The sequence below is a fragment of the Gadus morhua genome, chromosome 14 (assembly GCF_902167405.1).
Source record: "Gadus morhua chromosome 14, gadMor3.0, whole genome shotgun sequence".
Taxonomy (NCBI): domain Eukaryota; kingdom Metazoa; phylum Chordata; class Actinopteri; order Gadiformes; family Gadidae; genus Gadus; species Gadus morhua.
In genome coordinates, this window is record NC_044061.1 from 19,133,861 (window position 1) to 19,151,649 (window position 17,789).

A 17,789-nucleotide genomic window follows, 5' to 3' on the forward strand; every position below is an offset into this window, starting at 1 on the left:
GGAGAGGGGGTAGGACCATTTGAGTTGTGTATTTTCAAAATCTGCTGGCGTTTCGCAAATCACCTACCCAACCTTTAAATGCCAGCGTAGCTGACCCTCATGTTAGATAAAAGAGAAGACAGGCCTCGACCCCCCAACAACCTTGCGGCATGACCGTAATGTACACACGCCAACCCGAGCTTTTCCATTGTTTCCTCCACCGTCGTACCAACACTATCCAATGTAGATCCACCTTACAACAAGTTATGTCCAGTAAAGACACCTACCCAGATAGCAGGCAGTGAAACTCCTTCAAACACTTTACCAAGTGCATCCACATCCGAGTACCAAGGTTATTTTAATCAATTGAACAGAGAAAACCTACAGATTTCCCTCCATGCCTCCACCTGAACCCACTAATCCTCAGGAAAGACTTGCCCCTTCCTGTACTGAACACCCTCTTTAAAATAGTTTGCACACGTCAGACCCATCTCCTGGTATCCTGGTACTGTATAACAAAATCAAGCTTTGGCATCAGCCATGTTTCCTGCACATAGAATCCGCTATCAACTTTTTTACTCAAAAATAGCTTCCCTTTGTGAACTTTGAGAACTGCCCACATGCCTTTCTTAAAGGTGACAAATAATCATTTGTTATTTGAGTGTGATTCGATTAGCCATTACAAGCCATTTCGAAAAACTGCCTCTTCTGACCTCACAAGTGGGTGTGTCCATCTAGATGTGTGCTGGATAGATCAGTCTACCAGCCTGGTGTACTGTAGCAAACGTTGCTCATCTATCCGTCATACATCTAGTTTCTAGGAGGACACGCCCACACGCCCGTAGACTTTCAAAACGGCTTGTAATGGCTATATCACACCTGGTATAATATAACACCTTTAATGGTCTATATTCCTACCTGCTAGAATCATATAAATACATAAATAAATAAGATCATTCATAAATGAGTGAAGTCTTTTGCAATCTGGGGTATTTACCTTCAACATAAGTTTCCACAGAAAAACGAAGTTCACATTACGAAACACTGTCACCCTCTGGTATAAATATAATTTTTGACGCAATTCACTGGTCCCTATTGGATTGATAATGCTTCTTGACTTGTCCACATCTGAGAGAAAGAGAGAGAGAGAGAGAGAGAGAGAGAGAGAGAGAGAGAGAGAGAGAGAGAGAGAGAGAGAGAGAGAGAGAGAGAGAGAGAGAGAGAGAGAGAGAGAGAGAGAGAGAGAGAGAGAGAGAGAGTATCGTTCATGGTATCGGTTCATTTATTAATTCGGATAAAATAGATGGATGGATTCAATGTTCCATGTACAGTTGACGTCAGGACCGTATTGCTTTAAACATGACCTCATTGTGCCATGTGACCCTTTTCTTGCTTCTGATTGGCTAACCCGAGACGAGTCTGTGCAAAGAGGGCAGGGCCAGTGAAGCCATTTTATTATCATCATTAGGGAAGAAGCAGGTGCAACGCTTTGTTTTATTTTGTGTATTTTTTTTTAGCCCCAAACGCCAACAATGGGGCAGTGTGGGATTACGTCTTCCAAAACCGTCTTGGTGTTTCTTAACCTGATATTTTGGGTAAGAAAAATAAAACTAACGTATAATGTATCAATGCAGAGTCGAATTGCATCCCAATGAGGCTCCGGAGGAGCAGCAGGCCAGCAAACTGCGCCATGCAGATACCCTGCGTTGCGTTTATCATTTAGTTGCTCACACTCTTAATGTTTTGTATATTTCAAATCGACCGCAGTTGTTAAACCCAACAAATATTATACAAAGCCTTTACTGTGCTCTGCTGTCCTCCTGAAGTTTAGGCAGTGCTTCCATTTACTGAAAACTCTTAGTGCAGGTGGCAAGTACATTACTAGGATTTGATGTTTCATGCATTCAAATGTATTGCATGGTAAAACACCGCCGTACACACAAACTCAACTCAAGTACGACCATCTGTCCGGTTGTCTCATAGGCGGCTGCAGGAATACTGTGTTACATTGGCGCCTATGTATTCATCACATACGACGACTACGACCACTTCTTCGAGGATGTGTACACCCTGATCCCCGCCGTCATCATCATAGTCGTGGGGACTCTGCTCTTCGTCATTGGGCTGATCGGCTGCTGCGCCACCATTCGTGAGAGCTCCTGTGGTCTGGCCACTGTACGTATTATTCATAGATTAATCTCTTCTAGTACGGATCAAAATGTGACGTGGTGGCGTAAACCCTTGCTGCAGCATTATTAAGTCAATGTGGTCCAGTGCTGCTGCTCTACCCATGCTAGCTGCACTGTGCCTCCTGGTTTCTTTCAAATACAAAGGGAGGGCTTTAACTCATAACCAGGAAGTTTCACTGGTGACGTTTTGTAGCGTGTCGTGTCGAGAGTGTTGCCAGCTTGTCACTAATACAGGTTCTATGTTTTTGTTGAATAGGTATATTATTTCACTCGTTGATAGATTTTGAAAGTCATATGTTCTCTATTAAAAATCCAACCCTAACCCAACCCTAATAATGATGTTTTTTTTGTTTGGTGGCCAAAAGTTGGTACTGGTGCAAAGTCTCACTGCATCTCTTTCTACAGTTTGCTGTTATTCTCCTGCTGGTGTTTGTAACAGAGTGTGTGGTGGTGGTGCTTGGATACATATACAGAGCAAAGGTAGGCCTACCTTTCATACAGCACTGTGAGCCTATAACTTAAAACTGAATATCCAGGGTAGCAAGGCCTAAAAAAAAATTTTGTTTGGATCCGGTTTCCGACCGACCCTGTCAATTTATGTGCGACCCAAATTATTTTATGAGCTTTATAAAAAAAAAAAAAAAAAAAAAATTTTTTTTTTTTTTTGATGCAAACTATAATTACGTTCTGGTACAGCACCTCTTCATTCTGAACAAGGATGAGCTAATTTTCTCGTTTTTAAATGAAAACAACCTACCTATCATTCGCGCTGGAAAAAATAAAATAAAAAAATAAAATAAATTCCCTACCTACCCATGACCTCAACTGACCACCAACAGGAACCAAACTTTTTTTTTTTTTAGGCCCAACCAAATTATTTTCCTGTATTTATCATGAAAATATTAATTTGAATTTAAAACAAATGCAAAGACATATATTCCCTATCCACTAGTATGTGTTTTGTCCATCAAAAGGAGAGTTAATTGCTTTATAGTCATTCCTCTCGTATTGATTTAAATGGGGTCAAACTAATTATCTTCAGCTAGCTACTTAATGCTGGAAGCACGGGAACATGCTAGTTTCACTATCTAATACCCTGACTGCATGGCTGTGTCAGATAATGTGTATGTAGAGTGTATCCTCTAACATCTTGAGGTTTCAGGTGGAAGATCAGGTGAACCACTCCATCCAGAAAGTGTACAACGAATACAACGGCACCAACACGGACGCACCTAGCCGTGCTATTGACTATGTGCAAAGGCAGGTGAGGAACAGAGCCAGCATTCTTGAGTCTACGTTTACACTCTTGTTTCCATGTGACCTGATCTATGTTGGAAGCTTGCCCAGGTTGGTTCTATAACGTGTGTTTGTGTGTGTGTGGTATTCTACTCCCCTAGCTTCACTGCTGTGGGATTCACAACTACTCTGACTGGAGGAACACCACATGGTTCCAGCAGAGCAAGGCCAACAGCGTTCCACTGAGCTGCTGTCAGCCCAGCATCACCAACTGCACAGGGAGCCTGGCCAGGCCCGGGGACCTCTACCAGGAGGTACAGTACCGGGTTCTTTAGATGCTGGTGGTGGTTTGTTGCTTAAAGGGACCCTTGAACACTGCATACAGTGCATGGTGATGATATATTCTATCATTAATGTTTTATTATAATTGTATCTATCTACACCTCAAATGTGTCCTCTGGGATAAATAAATTAGATTTCATTCTGTATCAAGTTTATTGCTGGACTGAATACATCATTTCGAGCTTTGAATATTCTTTCAGCATGTGTGCACAAACAAAGATTGTTATATTGACGTGTGTTTGTTCCAAACATACCCCCAACTTCAGAAATACTTGAGGTCCTATGGATATTTTCTGTATTTAATTTTTTCATTTCTTCACATTTGTACCTCCTAGGGATGTGAGGCTCTAGTTGTGAAGAAATTAAAGGAGATCATGATGTATGTCATCTGGACTGCCTTGATGTTTTCATCTATACAGGTGAGATACAATTGTACTATAAATCTAAACATAACACTACATCAATACAGGGGAAATAACATTTTACTGTAAATCTATAAATAACACTACATGTATACAGGTGAGATAACTTACAATTAATTACTCTATCTCATCCATGCATGGGTGTTAAAGGGTAATTCTGGCGTAGAATGGATTTGGGATATATTTTTTATGGTAACGAGTTGAAACGTTTGTTTTGGAGCACAAAAAAAACGTATATAGACGCTTTCTTCAGTTGTTTGTTTTTAGCCGATTCTATCAAAATGCTATAAACTTGGAACGATCAGGGCACTGGTTATGGTAAAAGCTAAATCTCTATTTTAAACCACTTAAAAGGCAAACACAGAGATTGTGACATCCGTCAGCAACACACAAGCTCTGTGTTCGCCAATCAACTTATTGAGTCTTAAAAACAAAATGGCGTCGACGGGTGATCTACTGATGGTATTGTGTGTATAAAATGTCCTTTTTAATAGACAATCTGTACACTTACAAAGTTCTCAATGCCTAGTTTTATATGTTAAGACCCTTATTATACTACCAAAAAAGTGTTGGGCTTTTTAAGTGGTTTAAAATAGCGATTTAGTTTTTACCATAACCAGTGCCCCCATCGTTCCATGTTTATAGTGTTTTGATAGAATCGGCTAAAAACAGCCAACTGAAGAAAACGCCAATATGCGGTTTTTGTGCTCCAAAACGAACGTTTCAACTCGTTATCATACTGAACATATCCCAAATCCATTTTACACCGGAATTACCCTTTAACATTCCACTATACAAAACATCATTACAATTACAATTAGGACATTTAGCAGATGCTTTTATCCAAAGCGACTTACATCCGTTAATACACAAATTGACACACCAGCGGCAAGGCGTGCAAGGCGACAGCCAGCTCGTCAGGAGCAGTTAGGGTTAAGTGTCTTGCTCAGGGACACATCAACACTCAGCTAGGAGGAGCTGGGGATCGAACTAGCAACCTTTTCGGTTACATGACAACTGCTCTACCTCCTGAACTAAGCTGACCCCACATCATCTCATCCATACAGTAGAGATAGAAATGTGGAACCGTTTGTTGATATACTTACTGTTTTAAATAACTTTAAATACATACCTGCACGTTTATAAAAACAAATTATGTATTCATAACTAGTGCATAGATTACCTCTGGCCAGATCTTCTGATTTCTAGTTAATTATCATACCTTATCTTTGCATATCTGCCCTGCTGGCAATATCGTAGATCCAAAAATGTCAATGTATGCTTTTAACAACACATACGTTTTGTAGACAATCTGATCCTATTTTTTTTTCAAAGTGTTGATTGAGACCCTTCATATTAAACCAGAAGGGGCTAGCTAGCATTTATCACCTATGGTGTGCTGACAACATGAGAGAGGTTGTGCTCTCAGCACACCATAGTCTCTGAGGAGTCCCGCCGCGGCCGTAGTGACACAGACTCACGCCATCAACAAGGAGCCTCTTTTTCCCCACCGCAGCCTTAATTAGATGTGATGAGATCATGCTGGTCCATGCTTGCTGCTGCACGCTTACCGTATCTCATGTAACCACTTGGCACTTTTAGCCACTGGCTAATTCAACTGTGTGAATTGAAATATTAATCGCAAATCGAATCTTTGAAAATAAAGCGTTATCCGCTTGTTAGGACTAATTCAGAAATGGCTTGAAATGTCAAGTCCTTTAGATACGGCAGAAATTAGAACTATATTTTCCTTTTGGTTTGACTGTGGTCTAGGGCTGGTGCCTGTACACATAATTTCACGCTTCTGGTATTCGTTAAGTTTCCAACTGAAAATCTGAATATTCTGTGAAGAAAAAAAGAGAAGTAAAGTCTATTCATAGTGTGCATCTTTTACTGCCTGTACACAAAGCAGGGCGAGACCACTGAAGAATCAAGTTATTTTTTTCTCCTACCCAGCGAACAACTATTCATGATCAGCCCTACTGTGGACCAAATCAAGCATATTTTCTTATTCACAAAATGGCATCAAATGTTCATAATTCACCAAGAAGTAACCCATACAATCGTCGTTTCTGAAGACCCACCCGTTTGTTGTGGTCGTGCCCTTCCGGTCATCCCTTCCGGTCGCACTAACGTCCCCGCCCCACCCTCTACCCCATGCAGATGCTGGGCATGCTGTGTGCCTGCGTGGTTCTCTGTCGGCGGAGTCACGACCCGGCCTACGAGCTGCTGGTCACCACCAACAGCTACGCATGAACAGGAGTGCCCCCCCTCCCCTCCCACCCCCACAGCACCGCCAACACTAACGTTACAACAGCACACCAACAATACTACAACAGCAACAACAACGCTACAATGACCGGAACCCAATCCATTGGACACGCCCTCGCCCCAAAAAAACACACACATACACCAAACATGCACACACAGTTCGATTTCTGCTGTAGTCGTTTAGAAGCTCAAGCACATGTTGTACAATCTTCCATTAATCTGCAGTTGCAAACACTGGTAGGGATGGGGAGAGGGAGGGAGGGAGGGAGGGATGGGGGGGGGGGGCGGGGGGGGGATGGACCAATACAATATTTATTGACATGCTTTGTAAGTTAATGTTACTTTAATTGTTTTTAAAAAGATTAAACACTGACACGCTGAAGGACAAAAAAGGTAAAAGTTGTACTTGGCATATTGATATTACCGATGATGAGAATTGCACGATCATTATTCTGGTTGTGACCTTTTTGTTGCTTCATGTGAAGTCGGGGGTCGAGGAGCAGGTTTCTGTGTCTGCTAAGCTCGTTGGGCTGAATGTATTACATAAACGTGTCGGTTTGCACTACGGCCGGGACTGGACGTGTATAGTGAGGTTTTCAAGTTAAGAACATGCAAGCTTTCGAATTTCAAAGGAACAGAGTACAATTATAACCACAGGCTCTGAGTAGAGATTGTTGTAAAACTAAATTATTTTCCTTTTGTTTCGTCTGTGGATGAAGTAGCCTGGCATCCGTGTTGGTACCCAGTTGGCCCTCCAGCTCTTGTAGAGCTGTTGGTGCTACGATCCATCTTTCATTTTGGGCATGGAAACTCCTGACAAAGTTGGAAGAGTCTCCTTCATCCTGAACAATGTTTAATCTTTGGATTATTTAAATATGTTGTGGTTCTGTTTATTATCAAAGTGCCGTCCTTTTTGTCCTTTCCTTTGTTGAGTTTTCCGATTTATTGTCTACAAATGAATAGTGAGCCATCTAATAAAATGTGAGCCTTTCAGCCCACTTTAGCATCTACACGTTGCTACAAGTTGAGGCACTCTACAGTGTTACCTTATTAGGAAGTATATCACAAAACTCTCCCGTCATGCATTTCCTTGTCGTCAGGTTTTGTATTTGAGTTTGTTTTTGTATTCTATGGTTTTCTTCTATTTCTAGATATTCAGCTTGTGTAGAAGGTGAGACAACAAGATAATGGTGTTGATTGGGAAGGGAGGGTGGAAGACTGATTTAAATAAACTCCTACATTTCACCTTGTTCCAAGTGTTGCTGTCTCACATTTTGAGGTCCTAATTTCAGACATAAATACAAAACCTAAAAGGTTAAAAAGGCATGTTTATTTTCAGCACAACAAAACGGTAGGCCTACTATTCAGTTGAGAAAGCTGCATAGTTCTGTTGCGAGTCATACAACATATAAACACAACACAGTGGTTTGGCTTCTCTGCTACAAAGGAATACTAAGCAAAAAAGCAATTGACATACTTAATTGAAAAGGATATGTCAATCGTTCTAGCAGGAGAGTATTACAAAGTGGGTCTGCTTCTTAGATTAGTCTTATCTATGGAGTCCATAGGGGGGTGTTGGCATTTGAGTGTAGCTCATAGACCTGTCAATCAACATTAGTTTTGAAAATGTATTATCTGGAAGGAACACCATGGCTAGGGTACGTAGGAATGAATAATTTTCTTTTTCTGCATTGTTTATGGATGAAGCACAAAATTTGCTGCTATACCATACATTCATTAAGTATCAGTGCCCAAATTAATACCTGGCTGTCTTGAAATAAGAGTAATAAAACATTGTTCCCATCAACCCATGTAGGCGGTTTCTCTCCCTTGTTAATATTGTAGTGTAAAAGCGCCATTTTGACACATTTTATCCTGGTCATGGATCCATTAGTTAGTACGAAGTAACGTATCATAGTTTAACCAGCTGAGCCAATGCTATACTTGTGACACAAACTGTCTATAGCTCTCTACACCAAAAATAGTACATTCCTTTCTAAAATTACAATTTCATGTCAACAAAAATGATGCAAGTTACTTTATAGTCTATATGTTATTTTTTTAAATAGCCGAGGGACAATTTTGACTTGACTCCAGGGACCTATGTCCCCCAAATGTATATGGAACATGAAAAAGTTGATTATGTGTCCTATGTTCTCCAGCTCTACATGTGTGCTCTCCCAAGGTCCTACGTTCCACAGCTTTATAGAGCGCATAATGGAGACTTGAATAAACGATTCCCCAGCTCTGTGTAAGATTAATATGACATTGTAGCCTAGTATGTGCTTGTGAATCCACTTCTCACGCTTGTAAAAATAAAAACATCACATGAGAAAAGTATCTTATTGAATCCGGTTGGTGGCTCACCGGGTAGAGGGCGTATCATGTAGGCACAATTTTTTATATATATATATATATAATTTAATCTGGTTGGCTTTTGCCTCAATGTTTCCTTTTTGTTTGCATTTATCTATTGGGAATTCTTAAACACCTTTTCTATTTTAAGCTGAGATTGACATTTCGCTACTGAAATGTCCAAATACCAATCCAGTGATATTGTTAGAAAAACAATGGGATGTTTTCAAGACCTTAAAAATAAAAAGATAAATAAAAAAAGATAACCTTGTTCCAAAAGAAAAAAACTGGATGTTTTAACTTTCCTCTTCATGTTCTTGCTCTCTCCACATAATCTCCACTCCAGCGTACAATCAATAAACTACCATGTTTGACCGTGAAGATCACTCTTTAAAAAAAGAGCAAAATTTTGCGATGGGACACAAAAGTTACAGCACACAGTGATTTAAAACATGCCACGCACTTCTGAAATTTGCCGCAAATAGATGACGTAAGGGCGGTGATGCCATCATTTTTGGTTCAAACCAGCCCTGGCAGTTAATTTATTCACAGGTCTATAGTGCAACACATTTCTATTGGTTTGTAGCTTTGCCATCCAATCATCCCTTCCAGCACAAACACTTATAGAACACACTTCTGCAAGGAATATGAGTTGTCCACATTTGATCATAGCTGGCCTCATAGCTGTATTAAGCTATACCTGGAAGTCCCCCCCACTTTTGTTTCTCTTTCTCTTATCTACATAAACATATAAAAAGTGTATGTATATATTAATTGATTGACACACACACACGCACACACACACACACACACACACACACACACACACACACACACACACACACACACACACACACACACACACACACACACACACACACACACACACACACACACACAGAAACGTGTGAGAGGCAAAGAGCAAGCGGGCATTTCTATGCGTGTGCATGTGAGAGGGACCGAGTTCAGATCTGAGCCAGGTAGTTTCCAGGGACCAGTCCGACCTCGCCGTCCCTTTCCACCGTCCACCAGCCGTCGTCCCCCTGCTCCATCAGCTGCACCACCTCCCCCCTCAACAGGGTCAGCTCATCTGTGTTCTGGAAGGCAAACGACACCGTTATAATACAACGTGTCACTCTTCATTCCATTTGACACTATGCTTTCATAACCAAAACAGATCTGAGAGAAAAGGTTTTTAAAGGGCAGTCGTCTTTAACCACCCATTGTGAGGTGGATCAGCCTTTGAAAAAAAATAGATCCAGCGGTGACATCTAAAGTGAGCGTCAACCCAGATGCCTCACACCTAATGGTTAAAATGAGGGCCCTGTAATACTTGTCAAATGAAACGGGTCAAAAGAGAACAAAAGAGTGACATATGCACATTTAAACAAACAGTTACTTCTTTTGCATTACATAGGCATCAGGTTCACCTGTGCCATGTATTCGTAAGCCACCCTGTAGCTGTCGTTCAGGGCAACCGATGCTCTTGAACTTGTCTGTTGGAATCCAGATGTGTTCGAACAGTTGAGTGCTGAAGACGCAAAGATGCACGTGCAGGGTTTAATGAGATACTTTGACCTTGAAGAAGAATCTGTACGTTGTAATATTTTAAATATTGAAGGCATTTGAAAGAGAGGAGATACCTACAGCCACTAGAGTTCCTCGTTGACTCTGAATAAGGATTTCCGTCAGTGAGAGACGAGTTAGAGCCCACTCTGTGTATTATGGAAAGACTGTGCAAGAGGTTTACCGTTAATTAAGGACCAGTCATATGCGTCATAAGAGATGTGGTCATGATGTAAAGTGTTTCGGATGTCGTGAGTGCGTGGTAATACGATGACTGAGGGAGATTAACCAAGATAAAGATGAATTCATTCATAAAACATTTCAAAATAAATAAATGTGGGCGTTTTCACAGTCATTATCTGTATGGTAAATGTTTCCCATACCCACAGGGAAATGCGTTGCTGTGTGTGTGTGTGTGTGTGTGTGTGTGTGTGTGTGTGTGTGTGTGTGTGTGTGTGTGTGTGTGTGTGTGTGTGTGTGTGTGTGTGTGTGTGTGTGTGTGTGTGTGTGTGTGGAATAGGATGGGGTTGGGACCACCCTTCCATAGGCGATAACTCAACTAATAAAACAAGTATTTGTTTATGGTTTGGTACCTCTCTGAGACTGATGCTCTCCCCAAAGTGCTGAGGTTGCTGGGGCTGCCCTGGGACTCCTCCAGCAGAACACTGTAGTTCCTAAACATCACAGGTTCTGATCCCAGGGGAACACAGGTGGGGGTAACATGGTAGACTAAGTCAATCCTGGCAATGGGATGTTTATTTTTGTGGGTCATTTGAAAGAAAATACTTTTTTCAATATATAGAGATATCAAATAGACTATTTAGTTTAGACAAACTAAACTTCAATACATATTGATCAACTAGACTGAGACTTGATATAAGCAGATCAACTAAACTATGACCTGATATAGAAAGACAAAGTCAACTTTGACTTGATTTAGACAGGAAAACTCGACTTATTCCTGATATAGTCATATAGAAGACAAGACTAATTATATAAGCTAGACTTAAATCTGACTATAGATATAGAGTGGACACATGATCCAGGATAGAGTTCTGGGGGTCTGACCAGGCGGGCTACTGCTGGTGCTCTTCGTCTGGACGAAGAGGTTATTGTCTGTGCTGATTTCACACTTCTCAAGACCCTTCCTGACATCCTCGTAAATCTGGTGGAGAACACAATCAAAATGTTAAAATACTTGAGAAAAGCTTCATCATTTATATACAAAGCACCGATCCGAGTTTAGTGTATCAGATCTGTGTTTAGTGGAAGAGTTCTGGGTTCAGTGGTTTCTGATCTGAGTTCAGCGGATCTGATCTGAGTTCAGCGGATCTGATCTGATTATAGCGGATCTGATCTGAGTTCAGCGGATCTGATCTGAGTTCAGCGGATCTGATCTGATTATAGCGGATCAGATCTGATTATAGCGGATCTGATCTGAGTTCAGCGGATCTGATCTGAGTTCAGCAGATCTGATCATTGTTCAACAGATCTGATTTGAGGTCAGTGGGTTTGTAGTGCTCAGTAGTGCTCAGATCACGTCTTTACATTACTAGTAAGCAGGCTCTGCATGGCGCTCTCACCTCATCGTCTTTGACGCACTGCATTGAGAAATGGTTGCAGTGGTCCCATAGCACACATCTCAGGAAACTGATGCGGTCAGACTCCAGTTGTTGGAAAACCTGACACACACACGAAAACACCCTTTTAAAAAAATCTCCTTTCTAACCATTTTTCTGTGAAAGCCTACATTACATCTTGTAAAACCCATCGCCATCCATCAGAATATTGTTTCAAGTTGAATTGAACAGCTGCCACTGGATGAACCTATTTAGATGTATTCATTTCAAAATCCTGCTCCTTTACAATGCTTTCTACTCTGTCTCTCTTTACAACTCCGATCTTTTCTACAGCACTTTTAACTTTATTGGTGTGTATCGGTATTGTGTGTGTGTGTGTGTGTGTGTGTGTGTGTGTGTGTGTGTGTGTGTGTGTGTGTGTGTGTGTGTGTGTGTGTGTGTGTGGGTGTGTGTGTGTGTGGGTGTGTGTGTGTATGTGTGTGTGTGTATGTGTGTGATATGTGTTTGTGTTTATTTAATCCTTTGAGAACATTATGCCCAAAAGAGGTGACCTAAGAATTTGGATGCCCGGTGTGACTTAGTTGAACTTCTTCATGGTTGAGTTAACCCACCTCGCAGGTACTCTGGTGTGTCCCTATCCAGTCCTGCCGCACATTTTCCAAATGCACAATGTTGCCCAGGTAAAGGCTCTCTGGGAAACGCAGGGAAGTATTAAACGGTGATGATATACAACCATCAACATATGCGTATCAAAGTCAACCTTCAACCTGCCCTATGTCATTTTTTCATTGCAACTATTTATTTTAAAGAAAAATGTTTAAACGTTGCTCAAGCGTACAAAAGCACCAATCCATCCATGGACATTTTCTCGATATAATTCGTTTTTTTGGCCCACTATGATAACACTGTGTAACTACACTAAGATTTTTGTCCGCATTAGTCCCTTAGAAGTGATCAGACATTGAGGTCAGGGTTTTCCTATGATGTTGAAAATAACTTGAACAGTTAGTATATTTAATAAATGAATTAGACAAACCTGATTCTGCCGCAGTTTGTTTACAGTGCTTGACCTTTTGATATGCCTTCACACATGCAAGAAGGGATAGAAACAAAACGTAAACTTTGAAAGAACAGGTGTTCTGTAATTAGTTAATTGATGGAACCATAGGCATCATGTTGGCCTTTGCATGGAAGGAAATTGTTGAAAGAGAGAGAGAGAGAGAGAGAGAGAGAGAGAGAGAGAGAGAGAGAGAGAGAGAGAGAGAGAGAGAGATCTTCAAGCTTAAAGGGAGCATTTCTTTGGATCTTAAAGATAATGATTTAATCATAAGAGATGCTGCATTCAAATCAAATGGAACCCCCCTGCTGCAGTTCATGCAGTATCATTTCTCTGTTTGCACTTACAGAGTACAGAGTCTGTAGTGTCCAGCATCATTATCTACCTTCTCTATGATCTTGGGGGTAGAAGATGTTGCAGCCATTTTCGCAGCTAGATTCTCTGCCTCAGTAGCTTCCTGGCACCTCTGCTTGCTGTTCTTCTTGGACTGGATCAGAGATAGAGAGAGGCTTGGACTGATTCAAAGAGAAACCATAGTATACCAAAAGAAACACCATGGACTGTGCTCGGGACTATACTTAACAATGGAGTCTTCATTCAGATGCTTGAAACACAATCACCTATTGCATCTGTAACTAATGTTATGATTTTGTTTAAGTGATATTGCACATTCACAGATATCTTTAACATGTACATCATCTATCAACGATTAAAGTTTACATTTTGGATATGTATGTTGTGTGATCCATAATGTGGAAGTTGAATTGTTTGTGTAGACTAGAATAGATTGATCATTGTAAACAAATATATTAGGTTCTTCTTTATAAACTGAATAGAAAGATACCACGAATGGCTCATAAAACACCGAACATTGTGTTTTTGTATTGAGGTAATAGGTAGTGCTTGATTTCTAAATATAAAACACGGTGGACTTTAAGTTTCAGAGGGTTCCAGACCCCATTTCCTTCCTGTTTTCAGTTCTGTGTGTGTGTGTGTGTGTGTGTGTGTATGTGTGTGTGTGTGTGTGTGTGTGTGTGTGTGTGTGTGTGTGTGTGTGTGTGTGTGTGCGTGTATGTGTATGTGTGTGTGTGTGTGTGTGTGTGTGTGTGTGTGTGTGTGTGTGTGTGTGTGTCTTTGAGTGACTGTGTGTGAAAGCATATTAACGGCGCCTGTGGTATATGCTAACTGAGTAAGATCCACCAAAGCATGAGGGCCTTATATACTCAACCATTTTGTCAACTGTACCTCCATTGTCTTCTTATACCAAGAACTCTTAGTCTTCATTAGCTTCTCCATGATTGACTCAAACTGTGTATTAAACAAAACAAAAATAGTGCTTATTAATAAAACTGCTTTTGGTTTACATTAGCATTAGCATATACCAAACTCCCTGAACACATAACAGCGTCGTCATACCTTTTTCCTCTGTGCCTTTTGCTTCTCTTGGAATATCTCAATCCTTTTCACCTCCTCTTCCAAAACATTAGACAGATGGATGTGAAAATTCCCAATATTCTCAATATCTGTAAAGGAATAATGCAAATCAAACGGTGAACACATTTGGACATATATATTAAATACATTATTAATAAAATAATTCCAATAAATTGTATGAACCTACGTGCTTTAAGTTGATCAAAGGACGCTCTCAGGGTACTGGGGAAATATGACTCAAATTAATGCACTAACTTATGCAATTATATGTCAAAAAGGATTTGATAATATGATATATATCGGAATATTACAATTATGATTCATTGATATACGCAAACATACAGACACAGAAACAGATCCAAAAGAAGGCGAGCTGTTTGCTGTATATGGAGCCTTAGGGTTCATCTCTACGGAAGCTTGCAAAGGGACACCTCAGCGTATATAATGTATTCGTAATTTGAATAAATGTATTCATTTTATGCGTTTAGATCATTAATCAAACCTAACTTTATACGTTCCTGTATGGACGTCTAAAATGCAAAATGTGTTTGTGTAAAATGCAAGTACGAGTGGGTTTTTCTCCCATTTCATCATCAAATGAACTCTCTGAGAGTCAGCTATAGTTATTAATGTTCCATGTGTGTATTCAACATGAGTGTGTCTGATGGGGAACTGAACCATTAAAGTCGAGGCGATGGATAAGCACGCATGCACGCACGCACACACGCACCCATGCACGCATGCATGCACACACACGCACACGCACACACACACACACACACACACAGACACACACACACACACACACAGACACACACTCACACTATATTATGACAAACAACCAAAACTGTAATTTCTATGACTATCACCCAAACTACTGTCAATGTATCAGTGGACAAGCATTATAAATCAAGAATACATAAAGCATCACCCTGCACATGCTTCTTAATGAACTAGAATGATAATGTTTTAGAGGCATAGCGATGGGAGCTAGCCCAGCGCTATCTGTAAGTGTCTGCGTTGAGCGGGTCGTACCCGATCTCCTTAAGCCCCCTGGCCTTGTGGGCTATCAGCACCAGCTCCTTCCCATACTGCTCCTCCGCTTGGGCCCTGGGGGGGGGGAAGAGGTGGACAGATGGATTGATAGATTAATGGATACAGAGATAGGTAGAAAGAGAGATAGGTAGATGGATACATAGATAGGTAAAAAGGTAGGGATAGGTAGGTAGTAGGATGTAAAGCAAGGAAAATGGAGAGATAAATGGAGAGAGTGAGCGAGAGAGATGGATCGAGGGAGAAAGAGAGAGGGGAAGAGGGGGGGAAATTAATTTCTATGACTCTTTCACACAATCAAAAATGGAGTTATCCATTGATCATTTACAGGCATTCAAAGAGGGACTCATGAAACGAAATGTGAAAGAGAGAAGTGGGGAGAGAGACATATATGGATAGATAGAGGGGGAGAGACGTCTGGGAAAGAGAGATAGAAAAAACTGGTGAAATCTAATCTAGTCTTCCTTTCGATGTGTTGTGGTTAAGTGGGTGCATTTTAAATGCAACACAGAGGAGTTAAGCAACAATTAGGGAGCCCTCATTCATCTGTAGTCTTTCATTTGAATGTAGAATGACTAAGCAAGATGTCCCTCTCATTGCTCAATACGATGTCATTATATGATAAGTAATTACGTGATTATTACTTCCTTTAGGGTTACACAACCATAGTTGGTTATGTGTGCAGTCCTGTCTTGGACGTAAAACATACGTCTGAGACACATTTTCTTCAAAAGATACAATCACAAATGCAGTTATCCGTTCATTTGCAGGAATTCGCAGAAGAACTCATGAACATATTGAAGTAGTTAGTTGAGTTTATCCCTGAAGAACACAAGGATTGGTCCCCTATCAGTACCTCATCTTAATGAGCTCCTGCACATCTTTACATATCTGTCTCCCATCTTTCAGTCGGTCTATCAGCGTGTCGTATCCTTCTCGGCTGATGAAGTCCCTCCCCTAGAAGAGGAAACAGAAAGATGTGACCCAGCACTGATGTTTCACTACTTTTTTTTTGTGGAAACTTTTGAGTCACTCTTCCCGCTGGTGATATCTTATTTCATGTAACATAAAAAAAAAGCAGAACTAGCAAAACTGAATGTCATGAAGAAAAGTTAGATAACCTTTAGCAGTTCTAAAAAACTTAAATAATATTGTGCCTAACGTAACATCCAAATGTTAACACACAGTATTTTTGAATTTAACACAGTAATGTATAGGCCTATATAGTCAGTATTATGAATTTGATACTTGGGTTGCATAAATCCAATCCTTACTGAGCAAATTAACTCAAGGAAAAGTCAACTACGTTAAAACTTCTAAAACCACAAAAAAAACGGCTTACCCAAAAGGCATCTTTAAACAGCAATGGTGTCATCCTGTTTGATAACTCCATTCGTTTAGTCTTAGTAGGTTCCTCAGAAAAACTGCTCTGAACCTAGAAGACAACACTGGTGGCAGGCTGAGTGGTTACGAAACAAAACCTTACTGAGTGCAAGTGTGCTCGACGTATATCTGTCAATGAGGAAGGACCTATGACACAAGCTACTGAGCAGAAACAGAATATGTGAATGTGTGTAACTGTGTATGTGTGTGTGTATGTGTGTGTGTGTGAGGGTGTGTGAGGGTGTGTGTGTTTGTGTTTAGACTGTGTGTAATTATGCTTATGTATTTGTAGCCTGTGTATGTACATTTTAGTTCATATTTTTCAATTTCAAGAAAGTTTGGTTCGTTCATTCCAGTATTGAGATACATAGAGCAGTGCTATATGACCATGTAGGCCTTTGTTATTGTCTGCCATCTGGTGGCAGAAATTAGATATTGGTTATACAAACTACAATACAATTGTAAGTGCACGTCGTTGTCGTTTTAAGGTAAAAATGGACAATGTCTTAATTCCTTTATTTAAAGACATTAAATGGTGCAATAGTATCTTCTCCAACATATACCATTACATCAAACAGATTCTCCTGTATCGCTCATTGTATCGCTTATCGATAGTAGGCCTATCTATCTATACAGCGATTAGTACATCGATATACCCAGCGAAAGAGCAGCACCAATCGACATTTTATTTATACTATGCTGGGACTTATCAAACCCATCCAGGAATGTTCCCAGCCACTGACGAAAACTTTCTCCGCACCCAGTGCCGTAAAGATAACACATATCAACGTATTTCTACATTCAGCATTGAAGCCAGTGTTTTCATGCACATATTGTCAAAAGGCGCAATGTAAAACATATTTGTTAGATAGTTGCGCAGTTAAAACATGTTTTAAAGAAAAAATACTCACCATCAGCCAAA

At 40.4% G+C, this 17,789-nt stretch overlaps 2 protein-coding genes across 2 annotated transcripts; one reads left to right on the forward strand and one right to left on the reverse strand.

Moving 5' to 3' along the window:
- Positions 1 to 1,410: 1,410 nt before the first annotated feature.
- On the forward strand, positions 1,411 to 7,689 carry LOC115558455 (tetraspanin-3). Its single transcript, XM_030376597.1, has 7 exons — positions 1,411 to 1,574; positions 1,963 to 2,154; positions 2,574 to 2,648; positions 3,331 to 3,432; positions 3,566 to 3,718; positions 4,082 to 4,165; positions 6,332 to 7,689. The coding sequence occupies exons 1-7, from the start codon at positions 1,512 to 1,514 to the stop codon at positions 6,422 to 6,424; spliced, it is 762 nt and encodes a 253-aa protein (XP_030232457.1). The 5' UTR covers positions 1,411 to 1,511; the 3' UTR covers positions 6,425 to 7,689.
- A 60-nt stretch (positions 7,690 to 7,749) lies between these two features.
- LOC115558453 (proline-serine-threonine phosphatase-interacting protein 1) lies at positions 7,750 to 17,009 on the reverse strand. The gene is made up of 15 exons (XM_030376596.1): positions 16,827 to 17,009; positions 16,341 to 16,441; positions 15,467 to 15,541; positions 14,619 to 14,653; positions 14,414 to 14,520; positions 14,243 to 14,305; positions 13,383 to 13,484; positions 12,977 to 13,022; positions 12,552 to 12,631; positions 11,944 to 12,042; positions 11,429 to 11,525; positions 10,954 to 11,050; positions 10,442 to 10,527; positions 10,225 to 10,325; positions 7,750 to 9,891 (listed from the first exon to the last, which is right to left on the reverse strand). The coding sequence occupies exons 1-15, from the start codon at positions 16,875 to 16,877 to the stop codon at positions 9,760 to 9,762; spliced, it is 1,272 nt and encodes a 423-aa protein (XP_030232456.1). The 5' UTR covers positions 16,878 to 17,009; the 3' UTR covers positions 7,750 to 9,759.
- Between the last annotated feature and the right edge of the window lie 780 nt (positions 17,010 to 17,789).